The sequence below is a fragment of the Temnothorax longispinosus genome, chromosome 12 (assembly GCF_030848805.1).
Source record: "Temnothorax longispinosus isolate EJ_2023e chromosome 12, Tlon_JGU_v1, whole genome shotgun sequence".
Classification (NCBI taxonomy): Eukaryota; Metazoa; Arthropoda; class Insecta; order Hymenoptera; family Formicidae; genus Temnothorax; species Temnothorax longispinosus.
In genome coordinates, this window is record NC_092369.1 from 13,654,318 (window position 1) to 13,676,766 (window position 22,449).

General features: G+C 39.0%; 4 protein-coding genes and 1 long non-coding RNA gene across 8 annotated transcripts; 2 read left to right on the top strand and 3 right to left on the bottom strand.

Moving 5' to 3' along the window:
- The first annotated feature begins 477 nt into the window (after nt 1-477).
- Nucleotides 478-3,598, top strand: LOC139822628 (testis-expressed protein 10 homolog). The gene is made up of 5 exons (XM_071794519.1): nt 478-927; nt 1,066-2,236; nt 2,309-2,552; nt 2,638-2,792; nt 2,891-3,598. Exons 1-5 carry the CDS (start codon nt 724-726, stop codon nt 2,992-2,994), a joined length of 1,878 nt encoding a protein of 625 aa, XP_071650620.1. The 5' UTR covers nt 478-723; the 3' UTR covers nt 2,995-3,598.
- On the bottom strand, nt 2,945-16,594 carry LOC139822627 (polyamine-transporting ATPase 13A3). Of its 4 annotated transcripts, none has more exons than XM_071794517.1 (18): nt 16,454-16,594; nt 9,750-9,895; nt 9,515-9,582; nt 9,189-9,356; nt 8,939-9,006; nt 8,552-8,821; nt 8,250-8,454; nt 7,971-8,169; nt 7,698-7,809; nt 7,413-7,602; nt 7,014-7,214; nt 6,558-6,743; nt 6,045-6,425; nt 5,750-5,891; nt 5,496-5,644; nt 5,141-5,372; nt 4,918-4,999; nt 2,945-4,816 (listed from the first exon to the last, which is right to left on the bottom strand). In XM_071794517.1, exons 2-18 carry the CDS (start codon nt 9,763-9,765, stop codon nt 3,775-3,777), a joined length of 3,711 nt encoding a protein of 1,236 aa, XP_071650618.1. In that variant the 5' UTR covers nt 9,766-9,895; nt 16,454-16,594; the 3' UTR covers nt 2,945-3,774. The 4 variants fall into 4 exon arrangements, with proteins under 4 accessions (XP_071650618.1, XP_071650616.1, XP_071650617.1 ...); XM_071794515.1 differs by lacking the exon at nt 16,454-16,594 and adding an exon at nt 10,962-12,350; XM_071794516.1 differs by lacking the exon at nt 16,454-16,594 and adding an exon at nt 10,962-12,350 and having other exon boundaries at nt 9,750-9,919.
- Nucleotides 14,227-17,281, bottom strand: LOC139822629 (uncharacterized). Its single transcript, XM_071794520.1, has 2 exons — nt 17,083-17,281; nt 14,227-16,894 (listed from the first exon to the last, which is right to left on the bottom strand). Exons 1-2 carry the CDS (start codon nt 17,110-17,112, stop codon nt 15,122-15,124), a joined length of 1,803 nt encoding a protein of 600 aa, XP_071650621.1. The 5' UTR covers nt 17,113-17,281; the 3' UTR covers nt 14,227-15,121.
- A 1,929-nt stretch (nt 17,282-19,210) lies between these two features.
- LOC139822736 (uncharacterized) lies at nt 19,211-20,758 on the bottom strand. Its single transcript, XM_071794689.1, has 5 exons — nt 20,744-20,758; nt 20,326-20,534; nt 20,138-20,236; nt 19,965-20,033; nt 19,211-19,704 (listed from the first exon to the last, which is right to left on the bottom strand). Exons 1-5 carry the CDS (start codon nt 20,756-20,758, stop codon nt 19,290-19,292), a joined length of 807 nt encoding a protein of 268 aa, XP_071650790.1. The 3' UTR covers nt 19,211-19,289.
- A 368-nt stretch (nt 20,759-21,126) lies between these two features.
- On the top strand, nt 21,127-22,338 carry LOC139822923 (uncharacterized). The gene is made up of 3 exons (XR_011734642.1): nt 21,127-21,367; nt 21,444-21,589; nt 21,705-22,338. It is a non-coding gene; the product is annotated as an uncharacterized lncRNA (long non-coding RNA).
- The last annotated feature ends 111 nt before the right edge of the window (nt 22,339-22,449 follow it).

Here is a 22,449-nt window from a genome sequence, read left to right on the forward strand (position 1 = left end):
TATTATTTATACCTAAGCGAATCTGCTGACCAGTAGTGCGATTCTGTAACTCGTTATGCTGTCGTATGTGTTATACTATCGTTGCGCAGATATTTTATATGGTAAAAAAGCTGCGCAATTGTCGTTATAGCTCATAACGACGGCATAACGAGTTACAGAATCGCACTCCAGCAGTGCGATTCTGTAACTCGTTATGCTGTCGTTATGTGTTTATAACGACAGTTGCGCAGGTATACTATATAAGAAAAAAGCTGCGCAACTGTCGTTATGAGCACATAACGACGCATAACGAGTTACAGAATCGCACTACAGGGCCCGTATTCCGTTCCTGCCTACCGACAACTGTCGGTTCGATAAGTGTCGTTGCGCAGGTTTTTCATATCGTGTAAAAGCTGCGCAACGACACCGACAATTGTCGGTAAGCGGATTTTAGCGGAACAGAATACGGCCCAGTAGCACTCATCTGTGTCAGCTATACACTCTGTGGACAAAGCTGGCCGTATTGTCCTCGGTTAGAGGCAGGAGCCAACGAAATTAAAGAAGAAGAAGAGTGCGAGTCAAATAACCTCACGTTGTGTTATTATAATTTTGTTACACAAAATCTAAATATACGTGTGCCATATAGCTTTTTAGAGTTGGAAGCATCCACTCCGAAAGGAAATTTAACAACCTATATGCGATATTATTTTGTCCGTAATACGATACATATCATATATCAGAAATATGAGTAAAGGTCATAAACGTTCGAAACGCCTGAAATCAGAAAAGTCGAAAATAAAATTGAAAACTAAGAGATCCGTCACGTCGTTACCGAAAGGCTTGAATATTACGGATACGTCGTTTAAAGTAAAGAAGATACTGATACGTGAACAATTGAAGCAACGGAGTGAAACGGAAATTCTCAGTTCTCGCAAATTGAATATCGATGTACGTAAACCAATTTACATTTAATTTCTACGAGTTACGTGAATGATAATTTGCGAATGGTAATCTAGTGGATATATATATATATATATATATATATATATATATATATATATAATATCCCTTTTTTTTTTTTTTCAGGATTTATTAACGCGTTTTCGGCATTACAATTCGACTGTGAGAGAAGATGCGTTGAGACAATTGAAAGACATCTTGTCGCGAAATTCTCCAAAAACTCTACATTCGCACGTGAATTCTTTGTTACGTGGTATTGCGGCTTTATCTCTTGATAAAGAGAGAAATGTACGAACAAGTTCCTTTCATGCGCTCGATTTTATTCTTGGCCGTATTTCGACGCGACACGTGACACCCTTGCGTGAAATTGTGATATCGTATTTAAGCTGTGCCATGACGCATATTGATCCACGTGTGAAGGAAGATTCTCTACTTTTCTTGGATGTTCTCGTAAAGAATTGCGATAGTGTCGTGGCGAGAGACAGCCATAAAATATTACCCAATTTTTTGGGTATGATATGTAGCGTACACAACCAAGTTAGACCTGGGGCACGATTAACGACGACGCTAAATTCCAAGAGCACGGATGTAAAATGGAGAATTAAAGTTTTGGAACGTTTAGCTAATATGTTTGTCTCTATAGTAAGCTATAGAAAGCTTTGTATTGATGCGCGGTCGAACGTGCTTCCGATCGCGAGAGCGACGAGATATACCAGATATATTCCCGTTTATAGCGATAACGTGACTCGAGTTTGTGAACGTAATCTTGACAAAGATGTGAGCTCGATAGGTAGTAGTAGCGTGAAAGAAACTCTACCTGTAGAAGACGTCATGAAATATGTAGATTTATTGATGCCACTGATGTCTGATATTTGGGTTGAAGTATGCCCGGATGAAAAAGTGTCGAGTTACACAGAACGTACGATTTCGAGTGAGGCAGCTGCATTATTGACGAGTATCGTCGTGATTGTACAATCGATTGTGGAATACATTGATACGTTGGATTGCAACAATTATGACGTCGCGCGTACGAGGCATTGGTTTAAAGATACATTTCACGATGCATATATGAAGAATTTTCTGTCGAGATTTCCATATGGTAAAGTAAAGCCATTTGTTCATGAATCCAGAAAACATCAAGAGAATTTCTCTCAAGCGGATTGTATGGACGGATGTTTGGAACAGAACTTGGGACTTTGTCAAATTCACGCATGGTTTACATCTCTGTTTAACAAGAAGGAACAATTTCCCAAGTCTACCAAAACCTATTGCGTATCAGTTGTGAAATATTTAAATGGTAACGTAATATTGCCTCACGTATCTCGTGCCTTTTTTTCACAAAACACAATGACCTCTTTCTCTTTCACAGGTGCTATTGAAACTTGGTGCGACTCGTCCGCATCGTCCGCATCGTTCTCGCGACTGATTAAACTTTTAAGAACTTTATTTTTGCAAGCTGGTCCAGTTTGGTATACCAACTGTATTAGTTTAAGTCATACTTTACGATTGATTATTGAAGCATCTACTCGTTTACCGAAGAAAGACGTGCAATCACACTTGTATCTGATTATCGGTGACGTTATGTTGGAAAGCACGTTAATCGAGTTACACAGGTAATCGTTTTAAATAGAATAATATGGTAGATACGTTAGTTTCTGTAGAGCATATGACGTTTTTTATACTTGTTTCATTTGACAGAGAGAAGGCGTTTGAAAACTTTGTTACGATCTTACCGAATTTACTCCTGAGATCAAGCATAGATGACGTCGTAATTCGAATGATCGGTCAAATAGTTTTACGTTTTAAGGAATATATCCGGAAAGAATTGATAGCTAAACGCAAGTCTATTATCGGTGAGAAGTTATATGAAGTAATTAAGGATGAATTAAGGGCGTTATATTATATGTGCTGTAACTTTCATTGTGTATTAATAACGCTTTATTCTTTTCAGAAAATGCTAAAAAGATCGACATTGTAGGTTCACAGGATGATAAACGATCGAGACTCATGATTTGTAATCTATTTTATTTTGTAGATTCACAAATTTATTATTAAATAACGACGTTATCACGTTGTCGCATGTTAAATGTTGTACGATCGGTTTGTCTATGTTGAGCGCGAGTCTTGATAAAATTTTATTAACATATCGTACGACGTAATATGACTTGAATGTATCGTGCTGCGATAACGAGACAAGCGCGAATGAAAAGAAAAAAAGTTTCGAATGTTAACTTAGCCCGATGGATTAACTTGGCGATTCTATCGCGCGAATCAAATTTTTCTCAGGGACAGAGATACATAAAAGTCTTTGACTACAAGTCTTTTTCCCGAGAACCAAATGTATCAATCTGACACACACCATACAGTGCTGTACACTGCCATGCTGAGAAAGTCCTATATATATATATATGTGATACATAGTCGTCATTGTCGTCAATTCTTTCGCGCATATTGTCAAACATCCCAGTGAACATAGTGTCTCAATCGAGAGAGAGAGATACATATATATGTCTTAAAGAGAATTATCCTTTTTTTCGCGGAACGTCACATCTCCCGATTTACGACATACGTGTGTTGTCTGTAACGAGTCATAAAAATTGCGTTTGACTGTGATAAAATAATGTAACGTTAACGTACAGTTAAATTGTATTTACATAAATACTGCTGCTTTCTCTCTTTCCCCGCTCTCCTCTCTTTCATCTCCTATATCTACACAAATCTCGTATACACACACATACTACAAATATTACTTTCCCGCACTCATATCAGCCATATTTCTAGGACTGGCTTATTTTTTAAGGAATACTAATTCGGTATACATTTTTTTCACTATCGCTATACTTGGTCGTTGGCAAAGCCAAAATTTTCGAATCCATTTTCTTTATTGGTCCGTTCGTTGATCGGTAACTTGCTCGAGTTGCTAAAATCATTCGTCGTTTGATCACCTATCGGATATCGACAATGGCTGTTACGTGTAATACACGCGACATTTCGCGAATCATCTCCCTTTCGCAGCCTAGGGGTAGGTAATAATGGCAGTTTGTTGAATTTCAGCCAACTTTCGCAATTCTTCAATTCGTATTCCATCTTTAGATATCGTTTCTTGGATTTTTCCGGCTTGTATAATTTTCTCCTCAAGATATCTTCAATGACACGCTCTATTACGAAACTCTCTATTACGAAACAAATGATAAAGTTGGCTAGAGCGAGCGCTAAGATAGCGAGCCTCCAGTCGTAGACGGGTGGTAGGATCAATTGCAGCGCGTTCACCACCCAATTCGCGGGATAAACCGTAATATATGTGCATACGGCCGTCAATACAAGTATGGAGGACATGAATGCGCCGTTCGTATAAATCGCGCGTCTGTAAGGTTTTCCGCGTGAAAATATAATCGCCATCGTGATGTATTGAAACATGGAGACACAGTAGACCGAATAGTTTTCGTAACATGTGTACTGCAGGGTATCGCTGGTGGGAACGAACGGGGTGAACCATGAAAATTGTCGAACGGCGTGATACGCTGTCGCTTGAAAAACAATCATTACGAGCATGTGTATCGTTAGAGATAAGAGCGGAGTGAAGCTTAGCAGACTCGTCATCGGCGTGGTCTTGGATAACTTGTCCTTACACGCACGAGTCTTCCCGAAGAAGAAGGCAAAGTTGATGATTAAAAAGATATCGATAAACAAAAATTGTAGATCCGTCAAATTCGAGTCTATGGAATACAATATTATGGCGGACAGAAATTCGGTAAGAGAATACGCGACCATAAATTTAAAAATTCCAAACGACGTAACTAAAGCGGCGCGTCCTTCCCGTATTACTTTTGGGACGCAGCTTATATCGGGTATTCTCGAGGTGAAGGGACTGGCCACGCTGCAAAGATATAATTTAATTAATGCAAACCGAAATTGGATTAAAATTGAGGAGTAATATATTGCGTTGCGTAATATATTGCGAGTACAAATGTTTCTCACCTAGATTCTTCTTTGGAGAGCGATATACCGACATGCGCGGCCCTTAACGCTCCGCAATCATTAGCACCGTCTCCGCACATGGCTATAAGCATCGGATCGATACGCAAAATATAGTTTTCACAACATCACTATAGCTTACGTATATCGTTCGCTTGGAACATTTATTACAAAAATATTTCTTCACCGCGGCGCTGCCGAGAGATATACGCGTGCGTGTACGTACCTACGTAATAACCCAGTTGCATTAGCTCCACAACCAATTGTTGCTTCTGATCGCTGCTCATTCGGGCGAATATCGCGCTACGTACGCAAACGCGATCTACAAGATCGGGATAATATTCTCGCATCACCTGCCAGGTTTGGCCCGTTAAAGCAAATCTGTAATTACAATTGGCTATACCGCTTTCTACATCTTTGATCGTCGGTGACACCAAGTGATCTTGAGCTTGCGAGCTCTGGAAAAAAATTGCAGGAATTGAACCAATTGAACGTTGTTCACTTGTGTACGTGGACGAGATTCGCCACGCGAACAGCTATTCTATCCAAAATTCTCAATGCGAGAGAATTTTCAAGTTTACCAATCTTGGAGATGGAGACTGAATGTTGAAAATAATCTCTGGACGATCCTTTTCCTCGTTGGAGGCTACGCTCACGTCTACGATGTGTTCTTCGATCGAAAGTATTCCGCATTCTCTCGCGACGCTTATCGCAGTCTGAATATTATCTCCTAAAAATCAAAGGTCGAATCCATTATAATACATGGTATCCATTGTGGGTGCACAGCATCGCGGTAGAGAGATTCGTAAGCGTAGTTTGCATTATTCGATCAAACCTGTAATCATCATCACGTGTATATTGGCTTCCCTTAATTCTGTAATCACTGGTGCCGTCGGTCGCTTCAATCGATTTTCCAGAATGACCAGCCCCAAGAATTCCAAGTCCCGTTCAACCGTTTCTCGAGACAATTTCGATATCTACGAATATAAATACGTATATTATATGCGTATATGTACTCTTTGGGAGATATATCACATCGTTGAGATATATTTAAATCTTGCACTCTGCGACTGTCGCGCATTTGCACATTTGGAGAAAAAAAATTTGCACGAATATATAGAAGATATTACCTCTGCGCTACTTTTAAAAACTGTAGCTCTGCGGCCCATCGCTATCACACGAAATCCCTGTCTCGTGAATCGCTCCAAAATGAGCGAAATGTCCTTCGGTACGGTTTCCGCTTTGCTTAGATTGATTATCATCTCGGGAGAGCCTTTTGTGTAAGCTTTGAAATAATCCGATCCTGATGCATGTACGATCACGGACATTCGTTGTAAGGAACTCGAGAACTGATACTGCTGTATTATACCAATCTCCGTAATTTCGTTCATATTTTTCGTCAAGTTCGTGCTCTCCGGTGGCCTGCTCACGACAATCGGTGCTATCGAGTCTAGTTTATTTACGTGCATGCAATCCAAATCTTTCAATAACCACTTGGTACTTTCAAACATCTGTAACGTGATGTAACTCGATGATCGATGTCTGTAAAGCGTGTCGTCGCACGTATGTACATCGAGATGTCGAACGGCAAAGCGGTCGCAGTGATAAAAGTAGTGAAATTGTAAGATGTATATATCTTTTACCTTTGCGTCCAAAGGATCACCGCAAAGTTCTCCATCGATAAGCGTTAAACTGTGGCAAACTAACATCCCTTCGAAAAGAGGATGATCTTTAAGTTTGGATATATCCGTCTCAGCCTCGGCGAGGACACCGTTCGTACATGCTACAGCGCCCCACATGTCCAATCCATCCTCGGTCAATGTCCCCGTCTGTGGATATGATGTCAAAATGATAAAGATGAAAGAAAGCGTTTGTCATCGTTAACGTGTTATCGAATTGCTCGCCTGTCCCGCGAGCACGTGGCTGCGACATAATTTCCTTTTTAATTCTCTCTCTCTCTCTCTCTCTCTCTCTCTCTCTCTCTCTCTCTCTCTCTCTCTCTCTCTCTCTCTCTCTCTCTCTCTCTCTCTCTCTCTCTCTCTCTCTCTCTCTCTCTCTCTCTGTTACATTAATCCCTCTGTTACCTTCTCTCATCTCACCTTATCGAAACAGACGCAATTTATGCTGCCGGAAACATTGATGACCCTGTTATTAATACAGTAGATTTGTGCACGTTTCAATCTCATTTGAGCGTACAGCTTTCCTACGGTCATCGCGGCTGGTAATGCCGGCGGTATAACTATTGTAATGATATCTAATGCTTTTATCGCTATATCGCTAGCTAAAATTCCTCTTGAGACCTAAATTATTTATTGTTATTGTTGTTGTTGTTGTTGTTGTTGTTGTTATTTATTATTATATTATTACAGCAGAATGTTGCATGATGTCTTTTAGCTTTGTATAAAAACGATTTAATCAAACAGATAAATAATATACATACAATTAACGTACAAATATATTATACGCAAGCATCTGTGTTTGAAAATCTTAGAAATTACCTTGGTTATTACGGTATATATAAAGCCACAAGTTGCGATAAATGCCAAAATGCCAATAAATTTATATGAATCTTTATCAAATTTGAAATCTGCTGGAGGTGGATATAGTATAGCGGCAATCAGAGCACCTCTGTTGGTCAGAAAACCAGTTCTGATGACCCTCGCGAGAACCGGTTGATCACCGTGATACCTGCAAATATTATCCATAAATTATCCATACCGTAATTGTAATTGTATCTATATTATATACGAGAGTAAAGGTGTACAAGTGCGTTTCGTATATACTTGGTTTGTATTATAGTAGTACCGCTGTACAACGTGTGATACGTATACTCTTTGGCGTCGTACAATGTATGGTGTAATGGTAAAGATGTTTTTATCACCGGTACAGACTCACCTAAAATTGGTAAAGCGAGCAAATTTCAACAGATTATATGTGAAAGATATAGTGTATAGAAAGAGAGAGAGAGAGAGAGAGAGAGAGAGAGAGAGAAGAGAGAGCCTTTATTGGAAAAGAATATAGATATATATATAGATATTTGAGAGATACATATTTACCCGTTAACATGGATTCGTTTAATATACACTGCCCAGTTAATAGAACCGCGTCGCATACGAGAGTCGCTTGACGTTTCGGTAATTCTATAACATCACCGGGTACCAACTCCGCACAGGAGATATTCTCGAAAATACCAGTGTCGCGAAGTACACGTACACTTTCTGACGATGCAACGGTACCGCGTAGATTTATTTGGTTCTAAAAATACTCCACAATATATAAAATCGGTTTTATCCGGACGGGAGAGACAAACAAGTTTTATTCCTTTTTCTACGAACCTTACGCGTTTGCACTATAGAGCTCGTTATGCCAAACAGTGACATTAATACTATAGCGATAGTATAATACAGATACCCCTCCGCGAACCATACGGACAAGGTAAATACTTGAAAAATATAGAACGGATTTAAAACTTCGAGCAGTAGCAATACGCCGATACTCTGAAGCGGAACAACAATATTGTTATTTCCATAAACGATGCGCCTGTGACAAAGACAAAACGTTTCTTAATTGAAAGAAAACTCCACTTCTCTAGCGGCTCATCGTATATAAGAGTTACGAGTATATTTGGAAATGTCACCTAAGTAACTGTTCTTCCTTAGACAAGCCGCTACGCCGCGAGAGGTGGAGATCGGAACACATTGTACCATTGTCGAGCTCTACGAGCCTTGAAAATATATTTTTCGTAGTGTCCCAGATGTAACATTTCTTTTTGCACCAGAAAGCCTTGTATTCGCAAACCTCGCGACGCGTACCGTTCTCTAAATTAATTTTTAGCTTTTTGTCCTTAATTTTCTCTAAGATATTTTGGTCAACGATACCCAAACCGGTGGCCAACAAGCTTTTCGCGCTAAAAGTAAAACATGATAGCAGCTAGTTTTAAAGATCAGTCTCTCAAATTCGTCATTTTGGCCTTACATTACTCTTTTGGTATATTAATTGATGTATGTATATACATTTCGCTTACCTTATATTTTTAGTAGAAATTTCCCGAACATTTCGTACAAAGTATGACTCGTATCCTTGATAATCATCCTACATTTATATATATGTTATTATTACACACATATAATACACCTTATTATACATATAATTCATATTTCCAAATACGATATATGGTTGCAACTGATAATGGTGATAACTAATTATTATAAAATGCATAATGCAACATCAGTAACAGCCTAGAATAACAGTAAGAAAAGAAAAGAAAAACTTACTATCGCAAGTATTTTCATCGCGCAATTTAAAGCACATTTTCGGTGAGTCGCGTACAGATGTAGCCGAGGATACCAATGAAACAATAGCCGAACCAATCCGATAGACAATATGTACGCGACGTATGTCAGGGTGGTCCTCAGCGAACTCTTCTCGAATCCGTAAATACGCTAAAAAACCGTATTTATGTATTGTAATTTGTACGTGTAAGCAATTAAGTTACAGAGATTCGATGTTGCAAATAACAGAGAGATACGCATAATTATTGTAATATTCTAGATTTAACGCGTCCAGTAAAATTAAAAAAGAGATGGAGAGCGGACTATACCAGATGTTCATTTTGATCAGTATGAATTTTCTGCCATAAAACATCCGACTTTTCCTTATCGTTCACTCCTAAGAAGGAAATAAACTGTAAGTTACTCATAAAATATATCAATTATTTGCAATAGTAAAGAAATTATGCCAATGATCTACATATGTGTGTGTGTGTATCTTGCGCAAAAAATTATTCGTGCGATATATAACAATAAAATATTCGACGTTCTGTTTTTCATGCTTACCATTAACATCGATCATAACTTTGATCTTGTTCAATTAAGTTGTTCCGTAATCTCGACAGCTTCTTTCGTCACGATCCTCTGTTGTCTGTCACTAAATGTCTCGTGTTCTTTTTTTTCTTTTCTTTTTTCCGCCGACGCGGTAGCGCCTGCAAAGTTGTAATACAAAGTTGCTGCCAATATTTAAAGATTATTTATCGTTTCGGCTTTGATATGATACGCGTACGTTAAACTATGTGCAAATGTTTTATCGATATTACGTGTAACAGTAAAAGTCTTGACAATATCTATTACATATTATAATATTATAATATTATATGAGTTTAAGCATATTTGTCTTACATTACAGCCATATTATCATCCTATAGATAAATAAATATAATTTTACAGACATATGATTTGAAAATGTATAGTAAGCAACGGAAGTAGGCATATTTCATTTAGAGAGAGAGAGAGAGAGAGAGAGAGAACGCGCACAGACGCGCGGACATTACGTTTAATATGTACGTTGCGTCAATTTATCCTTTCTAATTTGTCCTTCTGCAAAGCCAATCACGCGAATGCGTTCCATCTCGATTTTCGTAATAGCTCCAAGGATTATAACGCGTATACCCCGTATCCTACGTGTTATATTGCAGAATATAATTATGACAAGAGGATTGTGACCCGACGTACGATATACATATATGTGGTGTGTTTACAATGTATATGCGCATAGAAAAAGAGAATATTCTTGATTTGAAAATATCTTTAGTTTTAACGTGAAAATCTTGAAATAAAGATTTTATCATCCGTAATTTGTTTGCGCTTTGTTTCAAAAGAACTGCGCGATATTGCATGTGAGACCCGCGTGCAGCAGTGCAAACGCGATTAACGGGATGACGATTAAGGAGAATATCAAATCGTTATAACTCGTGTCGATTTTTAAATATAAGATATGTAAGATATTAAGTTTCAACTTTCTATTGTTATATATGTTTGCATACATTTATTATTTCGAGCGCACAAAAGTAGTACGCGATCGACATGCTGACAATTCGTAACGTAACATTTTTCCTCTTGCTTTTTCTTGACGACCATCCGCGTCGTGTACATCCTATCATGAAATGACGATATGGTAATGGTGATGACGACGACGACGACGACGACGACGACGACGACGACAACGACGACGACGATAATGATGATATATGTAAAAGCGGAATATATACGTACGAATGCGATGCTTTTCGAGTATTCGTCGAGTTTCTTCAACTTTGCTTTCGCCTCGTCGATGACTGCAAGAGAGCGGGCGATTTCGCGCGCGTAGCGGGCGACGCAGGCGCGCTCGCACGCCCGTTCGTCGCGTCGGTTCGAATCGACTCGCTGAATTTTCGTAACGTGCGAAATTTTCGAAAATTCCGCGCGCGCGCAATCCGTTCGCGAGATCTGTCAAGTTGTATGCGAGAATGCGCGATGGTACACTTCTCTCGATCGAGTAACTGCGTTCGATGCGCGAGGCGCGAGGCGCGAGGTGGATAACGATTCGTCTAGCGTCGAAATTGAGCTTGAAATCCGAGCGATCTCGCAAACGAAATCGCAAACCGGAAGCCACGGGAACGCCTCGTTAGCGTTCGTGGCACACAAGGTCAACGTGAGTGAACTTTGGATTTGCGTCGCGTCCAAAGTAGCTAGTAGCGAGTAGACATTAGCGACTAGAACGGCTTTCCACGAGTGACTATAAAGAATGAGAAAGATCGGTGATTAATGTTTCCCGAAGCGGTTTTTTCTTGCTCGACGTGCCGCTCAAGTCTCGTGTGCGAAGCATATACCGAATTGCACTCGTGTTACTCGTGTACTGTCGACGATTTTACGTCCACGCCGCCGAAACGGAACGCGAACGGAGCGCGGTGCGGTGCGCGGTGAGGTAGGCGCGACATACGCTTTCGTCGTGTCGCGTTACCTCGACTTGCTCGCCCCCGCTCAACTTCGGTCTCGTGGATAAGGTGCCATCACTCACCCCTTCCTACTCTTCCCCCGTGGCCGATTTCGACAAACTTTCGCAACATATGTTACAATGGAATTTTTTTTTCGCAATACTAGGAGAACGGTTTTGTTCAAGTTCAGTACAATGGGACGTGTATTCGACCGAAACTTCAAAAGATAACGGTATAATAGCGAGCGAGTTCAACGAGTTATCGATAATCGCGCGACAATTAGGAATCAACGATCGAGGAAATTTATGTCGAACGTTGAAATTTCCTCGAGTTTACTTATATTTGCGACTTTGTATAAGGATCGCGAATGCGCAAATAATGTCTTCCGTTTGTTGAAACAACGATAATGACACCATTTGAAAATTGTATAGATGCGATGAAACGATAAAGCCTTAATTGCTTAATATGACTCGATATTTTTAATGCTCGGTCGCCAAGGCCGGGCTCAGCGTTTATTCTATTCCGTAGCTAGTTGTGCTCTGGGTATGGACGTAAATTGTAAATAAAAGATTTATCGGGTAGTCCTGGCCAAATACCTTGGAAAAGGAATTTGCGAAGAGGAGTCAAAGAGAAGAACACGCCAAGTGACTTTTATATGACTGCGAATAAGAAACTGGCGTACATTCTCTCTCGCACGGATGTAACGCGCGACGTGTTACGTAAATATACACATAACAATGTAATTGTGATGGACGAGTCGTTGGTTTTCGCATCTTCCATTCTTTCCATTAACAATAAGATGTACGATATATATACGACGCAAATACATATATACATATGTATAATGTATACGGTGCGCGGCGTGTATATGCATATATGCGTATTATAGTGATGTAGCGTGTATATATACTCACTGTGTGTGTGTGTGTGTGTGTGTGTGTGTGTGTAAATTAGGCAAATCTGAAAAAAGCACCGTTTTGCTCATTTTGTATGTGTGTATATTTTGTCACATTTTGTCACAATAATCTGTAACAATGTACCTTGGCAGAAAAACGACAGATTTGATGCAAAATCCATTAATTAAATTGGCTTACAAAACAACAGCAGAAATTTAACACAACTTCCTAATACTCATAAAATGAGAACAATAACGTGATGCCAAAAATCCCGCAAAATCTGCTAGCATAATGTAACAACAAACAGAGTTAAAACCGATAAAAACCGAGCAAGAATTGTACGCACGATGCAATATAATAGGTAATACGACCGCAAACGGCAACGTGGCAGCAAATACACCGCCGAGCAAGACTTGCCACGTAGCGCTCGATCGTTGCTGCCACCTTTGCTGTTGTATAACGATTTGCGCCATGCATCGTCTTGCTCGACGGTTTTTACCGTCTGTTTGCGGTTACCATTATACTAGCACATTTTGCGCGGTTTTTGGCGTTGCTCTCTCATTTTATAAACAAGTTTTGTAAGCAAAACGCAAGCCGTACGAGGACTCCGAAAACCGAGGCACCGGTTATACCATCCATCAGAATTCCGATTGAATTTGCTGCCAATTTGCAAGCGTATTGTTATCATTTTGCTTTAAAGGATATGTACTTATACACGTATGCGCTTCACACCGATCGATCGCAAAAATGTTAAAATTCAGTTAAAATTTATATCGCGCGTCCGGAACAAAAGCAAGTATTCGAGATTCGATTAAATCTTTGTCGCTCGTCGAGTACCTCGTTGAATATCCGAAAAGGCGTAAGATGACGTAAAATATTGACGTTGACATTGATGTATGCGCGTGTTGCGAAAAAAAAGGCAAATTGGAAATAAATAATATACGCGGAATCACACGAGATTAATTCTGTTGATGTACGTGAACGAAAGCGATCAGTTATCATTTTGCACGCCGTCCTTAATCTCGTGCCGCGATCTCTTATCCAACTTATTTTACCGTTGACACTTTTAATCCCCTCACTCGCATTTTTCTCTGTGCGCGGCGCGGCGCGGCGCGGCGCGGCGCGGCGGTAAGCTTAATTGTGCCTCGATGCTTCGATGCCTCGTTTAATAAATGCCTTTGTCTCTTGGTTGAACTAAACAATATAAATGATGCTATCTATAAATGCCACACGTAATGTTCTGTGCCTCCGCAGCCATTAAAATAGCTTCGATATAATGAACTAATAATGAACTTGCTTAATTCGCGCGCTCTAGCTCTGAACTCTACGATTTTATCATTTACCGAGAATTTCGTCTCTGGACGTAGTTTCCCCCATGTTTCCCTTCTAATTTGTATGTTGTACAAAAACAAAACAAAACAAATTGAAAAAGGCGAGGTAGATTATAGTCGCGACGTTAACGTGTGTCAATGCGTCAATCCATCGATTCAACCTTGAGATAATCGTACCGTGTCCAATAATCCTATGAACAGCATTATGAATCATAATTTGTCCGAGTTATAAAACGGCTATAGATATAAGAGATTAAAGCGCGCGTATCACCCTTGCTCTCTCATGTTCGCGTGGTAGGCAGGCAGCCAGGCAGGCAGGTCGATTAATTGAGCTAGATTCGAATTGACGGAAGATAAATTTCATCTCGTCTTTTATTTAACCCAAGTGCAAACACATTTAAGTAGCTACAAATGTTGAATCGGTTACAAAATCTGTTTTGCGGTCCTGCCTCTGACAGCAGCAGGCATACACAAGCAGGTGTAGCAGATTGCGCGTTTATAGCCATTATACGCACCAACCTACCACGCGATATCACACTATTCACGGCCGCAACGCTACGCCGCGGCTATACGCTTTGACGCTTTGTCATAGCTCTTTCGGCAAAGCTTGGACTCTTGGGCATACATACGTCTTATGTACGCCTCAACGTTTTACAACATATAGGTACGACGTTATACAACGTTGTAAAATCATAAAGCACAGTTGACGTTCTTTCTCTCCGTGTATCAGGTGTACGAACGATCAAAAATCGGCGGCGGATTTACTTCGCTATCGAAAGCTATGTACATACATTATGACTTTATAACGGGAATTTAGATAGCGAAATGTTTTAATGTAACATGTAACATGTGGTGTTTACTGGAAATCTTGCAAACAGCTTTATCTGCAATAACTCTAGAGTACGAATACAAACGTTTATCGCGCGCGTGTATACATATGTACATATATATCGCAATATATTCTATTTTAATCATGGTTAATTCGAATCTCATTTTATCTTTAAGCACTACTTGTAATGTTTGGTGTAACCTATTTCACAACCTTCTTTTTTATATAATAGTCTAAATCTCTAAATCCAGTCTCTCTCTCTCTCTCTCTCTCTCTCTCTCTCTCTCTCTCTCTCTCTCTCTCTCTCTCTCTCTCTCTCTCGCACGCGCGCACGAGCGATACATTACACGTTGGTGTATCGTATCAATCGTATGTTGGCAAAGATTCTTCTTAGCGCTTTTCCTTAGCAGTGTTTCTTTGGTTCGTCAAAGACATTATCTACGTCCAACTGTGACAAGATCTCGTCGTCCGAGTCATACTCTATATCGTTAGTAAAATAGCTTAGCAAAGCTTTTGAATTTTCGACGTTACGTTTCAAATTTGGCAATGTAGATCTCACGCTTACATTCGAATCTCTACATGACATATTGTCATAAGACGGGAAACAATTGTCACGTTCGTAACGTGCGTTACGCGTTCCGCAAGATTTTACATCAGTGACGCACTTCTGTGGCAAGTGTCGCTCTTTCACTTGCTTTTGAAAATCTATTGTCGATCCCTTTTCCATCGTTCTCACTTCCAAGTCGCACTGCTGAATTTCACTACCTCGCGAAATAGTCGTACTTTTGCATAGTGAACGATCGAGACAACTCTGCTCTTCCAGAGTTGTAAAGTCACAATCGGTAGTAAGAAAAATGTCCGTACTATCCAAGTCGTCCGTACCCATCGAATAATTGAAACGTCCAAGTGTTTCGTCTGTAACTTGTAAGTTTTTGTCATTCTTCGGACGTAGCATCGGCGGACAATTCGCCAACTCGGGTTCGCGAGCCTCGATTCTTGTAGCGGATGACGGGATGAAAGAAAAAGAACTAGCTTGCCGAGATGCGTTACGACTTTCAGCCATCTTTTGCAGTCCAGCGATGTAAGCTGATTTCGAAACTGTCATACGATCGTTAATCTTATTTAATTCGACGTTTGAAGTCGTTTGGTCGGTGGACAAAATGCTTTCCATAAGAGACGTACTTACAATCCGACCTTTATCCGAATATATGGCTATCAAGTTTACTAGGGATACTAAAATATGATATTTATTTGTTACTACGTACGTTGTAGTTTTTAGTAGTCCTACATCTCGTAAAAGAATCACTACATTTGGCTCCAATATGCCGGGATAAGTTAACGGAATATCACGATGAATGGTGCCTTCTATGCTACCCGTCGAATCTTTTAATACAACAAACGGATCGTCGTGACTATGATCTATGTAATCTAATACACCGGCTATAAATTTTACTTTCGTACTCTCGCAATGACTAGACGTCGCTTTGTCTTTAACAGTGGAAATCTTGTAATCCTGTAAGAAATTTTTTGGCAGATCGTTCAACAAAAGTTTCCAAGCTTTCTCTCCAAACAAGTTTTTCTCGTCTTGGGACTTGTTCTCGATGTGCTTGGTTGTCGTTTTATTTCTTTCCAATGCCTCAACGCTACTTAGATAAGATGCAGCAGAGATATTATTGTCGTTTTTCATGTCTGGTATCAAGCCAGCTGGCCCAGGAAATATTCTAATCAATTTTACCTCTTTCGCGAGTCTTTCTTCAGTCATAGGCTCGTGACTCTTTTCTCGGGACTCTTCATACCGGAACACTTTCGACGTTGCGTCCACTTTAGGCTGAAAACATTGCGTCTTCCTTGGTACCCCTGACGGATCATTTTCTACCTCCTTCGCAAAGTCAAATGTCTTTCGAGAGGTACTTGACTGGAAAATTCCCAACAATAGGTCCCCTCGTGATACGTCGTCGTTCTCTTGATTCTTGAAAGGCGGGTCGTTCGCCTCGACATTCGCTACAATATCCAACTCTGCGTGCCGAACGAAAGTACTATCCGTCGAGAATGACGGCAAAACCTCGCAACTGTCCACTTTACGCCGCTTGACAGACGATGTTTTTTCTCCATTTTGACACGGAGACGAAAATTTCCATCTCGTCTCCTCCTCGACATCATCCCCGTCGAAAGCATCCTAAAATAGTACATGGAACAAGTACGTGTCAGTAATGTCCGTCTTACAAATTACATTGAAAGATACTCTACCGGAGTTGTCTGTGCCGGAGTTGCAGTGATAATACATTACAATATACGAGAAAACACACCAAGTCGCAAATTAGCCAGAGAAATTCTAATATAATCTCGTACAGTTAAAGGACTCACTTCAAAGATCCAATCGTCACTTTCGAACATAATCTTGCATAATCAAGAAAAATCTGCTAATCTGGAAATAATATTCGTTCACAGTCTTCAGCACTGTCTTCACTGTCTTCAGTCGTCAGCGCGGTCAGCGCGTAGTAAACGTAAACACCGTGACCGTGTCAGACTTTAGGTTAGGACATGGGTTGCATCCCCATGGAGAGAGAATAGCGGAACGCAACTAAAACGGACGTGCTCTGATTGGCTAATCTCCAAATGGGGGCTCTCTCTCAAGATGGGATATTAGCCAATCAAAGGAATTTTAATTCCGTTTTCCTATTTCTTTCTCCATGGGGATGCACCCTTATGCTAGGTCTACAATGCGAGTCGTAAAGTCGTGAATCGTGAGTCGTAAGAATTGACCACGCACAGTCGATTATTCTCCTCAAATTCGACTGTGCTTGATCAATTCTTACGACTCGCATTTGTAAACCCAAACTTTAAAGTGCTTGTCTACAATAGGTGTTTTAAGCCCTAAGCCTTAAGAAATTGTTCAATCACAGTTGAATTTGAGGAGAATAATTGACTGTGCGTGGTCACGTTTTAGGGCTTATGCTAGGTCTACAATGCGAGTCGTAAAGTCGTGAGTCGTAAGAATTGACCAATCACAGTCGATTATTCTTCTTAAATTCGATTGTGATTGGTCAATTCTTACGACTCACGACTTTACGACTCGCATTGTAGACCTAGCATTAGGGCTTAAAACACCTATTGTAGACGGGCACTAGCGGGGAGCACACACTTCTGCACAACGCATACGGCGTAAGCATAATAAAATTGATTGGTCCATACACATGTGCATAAGGAAATAGACCAATCAATTTTCTTATGCTTACGCCGTATGCGTTGTGCAAAAGTGTGTGCTTCCCGCTTAAGCCGTAAGAAATTGACCAATCACAGTCGAATATTCTCTTCACATTCCATTGTGATTGGTCAATTTCTTACGGCTTAAGCGGGAAGCACACACTTTTGCACAACGCATACGGCGTAAGCATAAGAAAATTGATTGGTCTATTTCCTTATGCACACGTGTATGGACCAATCAAATTTCTTATGCTTACGCCGTATGCGTTGTGCAAAAGTGTGTGCTTCCCGCTTAAGCCGTAAGAAATTGACCAATCACAATGGAATGTGAAGAGAATATTCGACTGTGATTGGTCAATTTCTTACGGCTTAAAGCATACCCTTGGTTGCGTTCCATAATTCACTCTGGGTAAAGGCCTTCACACATAAAATGCCGTAAGGACGTAAAACGTAAGCGTAAGAAAATCCACCAATCCCAATAAAGTATTGCGCTGTCCGTAACTCCAGTAGGGGAAAATACTTGATTGGGATTGATCGATTTTCTTACGCTTACGTTTTACGTTCTTACGGCATTTTATGTGTGAAGGCCTTAACTAAAATCTATAGTTTACGTCACGTATGTACATACACTATAGCATTTTAGTTAACTAGAGTAGAGTGAATTTTGGAACGCACCCCTTTAGTGCCCGTAGGGATCCTCAAGAGAGGGATCGGACTAAGCGGGTATCGTTTTCTATTGGTCGGCGACCATTAGTTTCAAAACCGGAAACAGAGAGAGAAAGAGCGAGCGAGTAAGAGAGATAGAGCCATACACACACGCGTGCGCGTGACCGTAAATCGCAACGAAACGAGGAGAGGAGAGCGAGTAAACAGAAAACCGCGTCGTCACGGTATACCCCATGGTAGAAAGAAAACAAGGTATGCTGTTGCGCATCCTTTCTAATAACCAATGAGTGCGTTGGGCCAAGCTGGAGACATATTGGTTTATTGGCCAATAGAATTAGGCCCGCGGTTTTTTAAATGAGAATTAAGTTCTTTTTCTGTTCTGCATATAATGCAATTTTATTTCATGTAATAATTAATTTTAAGTAAAAAATGTTAAAATTATATATAAAGAAATATTAAAATAAATGTAAAATAAGCATGAATTGAACAATATAATAGATGTATGAGGAAAAAGTAAATAATTTTCTGAAGTTTTAAAAATATTGTCGATATAAGATGGGTTTATTTAAATACAGCAATTTCAATAAATGTAATAAATATTTTATTTTAATAACACGAGAAGTTGTGTTCAATAAGTTTATTATTGAATAGTATACAAGAAATTGATATGTAAAAATGAACATATATGTGGCACGCTGATATTACAGAAACGATGGCGCTTTCTTTTTCATTAAAAAGACAACATCAGATAAAATTCCTTCTTTTAACTCCATGCGAGATGCCCAGTTCCTAAGTGTGGATAATCCTGGTAACGGGTAGTGATTTTCTTTTAAAAAACGATATGCTTTTGGGCTCAAGCTTCTTAACATTATTGCAGCAGATATGTCTTCAAGACCCCACTTTACTCTTTTTTTTCTTTCATTACTCATTAAAACGTCAATTTGCTTCGGAGTGAATATCCTTTTGAGCACATTATGGACATTTTCTTTTATTACACGTTTCGTAACTCTTGTCTTTTCTCTTTGCAATCGTTTTACTTGTTTCTTAAGCAAATCGTTTACCTTGTTTGTTTGGCTTAGTCTTTTCATCAAATCTTGAATAATTTTATCTCGTAATCTGAAAAATATTATCTATTAATTTGAAAAAAATTTGCAATATGCAATAAAATATTTTTATGTCTAAAAATTACTTGATGTTTACTATATATATATATATATATATATATATATATATATATATATATATATATATATATATATATATATATACACATCCTAGTAAACATCAAGTAATTTTTAGACATGAAAATATTTATATACATATATATATATTTGAGCTGATGCTTTATAATCATACAGACAATTAATTTTGTTTACCTTAAGTGCTCAGACATAACAGTCTGTGAATTACTTTGTGTGTTTACCATTGTATCATCACTTGTACTGCTGAAAGTAAAAAATATTTAAGAAATAAAAATATAAAACAACATGCAATAATTTCTTGTACAGCAATGAAGTCGTTAATACGCATGAAATCAATAAAATTATACCTAGCATTTTCTTTTGAAGATTGCATAAAACATGTTTCTGCTTTATTTTCCATTGAAGTGTCGATCAAATTGGTCTCGGACTCACTAAAACTGTTTTTGCTGTTAAAAAAAGATATTGTAAATAGAATTTATTGCAATCTTCACATATTATAATAAGAAAATATTTTATATAATACAATAATACACACCTGCTGTTTTCACTAACATTTATTATGTTGTGTTGATTTTGCACTTCCTTTAGCACTTCTCTTTCCTTCAATAGTGGCAAATTTTCTGTTGGAATTGCATGATCATGAAGTCTTCGTAATTTCTTAGGCGAGTAATTTTCGCAGTTTGCTAAATACGCTGGCTTTGGTTTTGTAACAGCTTGGTGTAAAGTGGACAGAGCATATGCGAGCTACAAAAATTAATTTCAATAAAGTATTAAAAATATATGCCTCAATTATAATTTATATAGATTCAAAATAACGTACCGTTTTTTAGGTTAACTTTATTTTTGTTAGCAGCTTGCATCCATTTTAACGCAGTTTCTTCATCCTTTGGATAAGAAAAAAATTGAATATTTTTCTCTTTTGCATTCTCGCTTTTATTTTTGCATCCACTTACACTACACATAGGCATTTTAAAAAAGACAAATTAAGCCGAACACGTTTACTTCTGACGTATGTATATACATAAAGTATATCTATATATATTCAATATGGCGCTCGCTTGGCCGTCGCCATGTCTGCGCAGAACATGCTCAATTTCGACCCCTCTAACGAGCATACCTTGTTTTCTTTCTACCATGGTATACCCTGTCGTCGTCGCCGTCGTCGTCGTCGTCATCGTTATCGTCGTCGTCGTCGTCGTCGTCGTCAACCTACGACGCAGCGTTCTCCTTTGGCGTCAACGATCGGAGAAGGACGAGGACAAGTTAGTCGTATAGGTTAGTACGCCAGCGAAACGATAATTAGTTAAGGAACTTTACGGTGCCCTTGCCTCGTCTATGAGTGGCTGCGTTCAGCCGATACTCCGCTAGCCTAGCAATCGTGAGCAGTCGCTCGTTTCCTCTCCTTTTAATCCATTGGGTCAAAGGAGAGGAAACGAGTGAAAACGAGCGACTGCTCACGATTGCTAGGCTAGCGGAGTATCGGCTGAACGCACCCATTATTTCACGTGAAACGTTGCTCTGTTTCTGAAGGACTATTAGGTTATTCTCATCTACGCGCCTGACGAAAGAACGGTGGTGTACGATTTAGAAAGCTGCCTGTCATTTTCCACATAACATATATAATATTTATAAATACGTAAATTTTATTTACAGAAAAAGAAATATGACGGGTTGCAGTGCAGATTACTGTACGAACTGATCGAGCAAAGGCTTCCAAATGTGTAGATTCCCACGAGAAGAGAAAAGAAGAAAAGTATTGTGCAGACTGGGTTCCTGGAGTGAGTTCGACATTGTGTTCAGTAAGTACAAACATAATATATTTATTTGACTAATAAGACTTCTTTTGAAACCAGTATTTAATTTTTCTTCTGCGACCAAGTGTCAGTTTCTATTTCAAAAAAAATTTATGTGCAGGTGATGTTCACAACAAGTCAGAAGAAATTCAGGAAACTGAAGGAAGTATTGAAGAACTGAAGGAAAAAACGCCTTTCGAAGAAACACTTGAACAACGATTTAATAGATTACACAAAATTATATGACAAATTGGAAAAAATCTAGGATAGCTTTGAAAAAAGAGTCTTATTGCAGCCAATAAACGGAATAAAAAATTACAACTTGTATACATGTAAAATTACAATTTGTCATCAATATATATTTTTTACGAATCATTAAATATTTTTTACGAAAGGAACTCTTGCGCACCAATTACCACTGAAAGAATTGTTTATATTTTATTATTTGTAATAAACTATAACTGTAAGAATTACTGTACAACATTTTCGGTATTTAAATATGAAATATTTTATTTTTCTCATTGTATAAGAATAATTCACTCATAAAAAAGTCATGTAAGGTTTCATTGTTGACATTTTTCCGCGATGCTGATTGCTTTTTTCGTAAACATCTATCATTACTTATTTTGACAGTTTGTGTATTAATTCGTTAATAGTATAATGTAATAGGAATTGTATAATTAAAGCTAAATAACACGCGCGTAGCGCGTGTTTGTCATGTCTAATTATATAAAAAATACACATTTGCATTGAAACACGTTTGAGTTTTGCCGCTGCATATACCACTTCCGGTTTTGAAACAAATGGCGACGGTTAGTCCGATCCCTCTCTAGAGGATCCCTAAGTGCCCGTCCTACACGGTGACC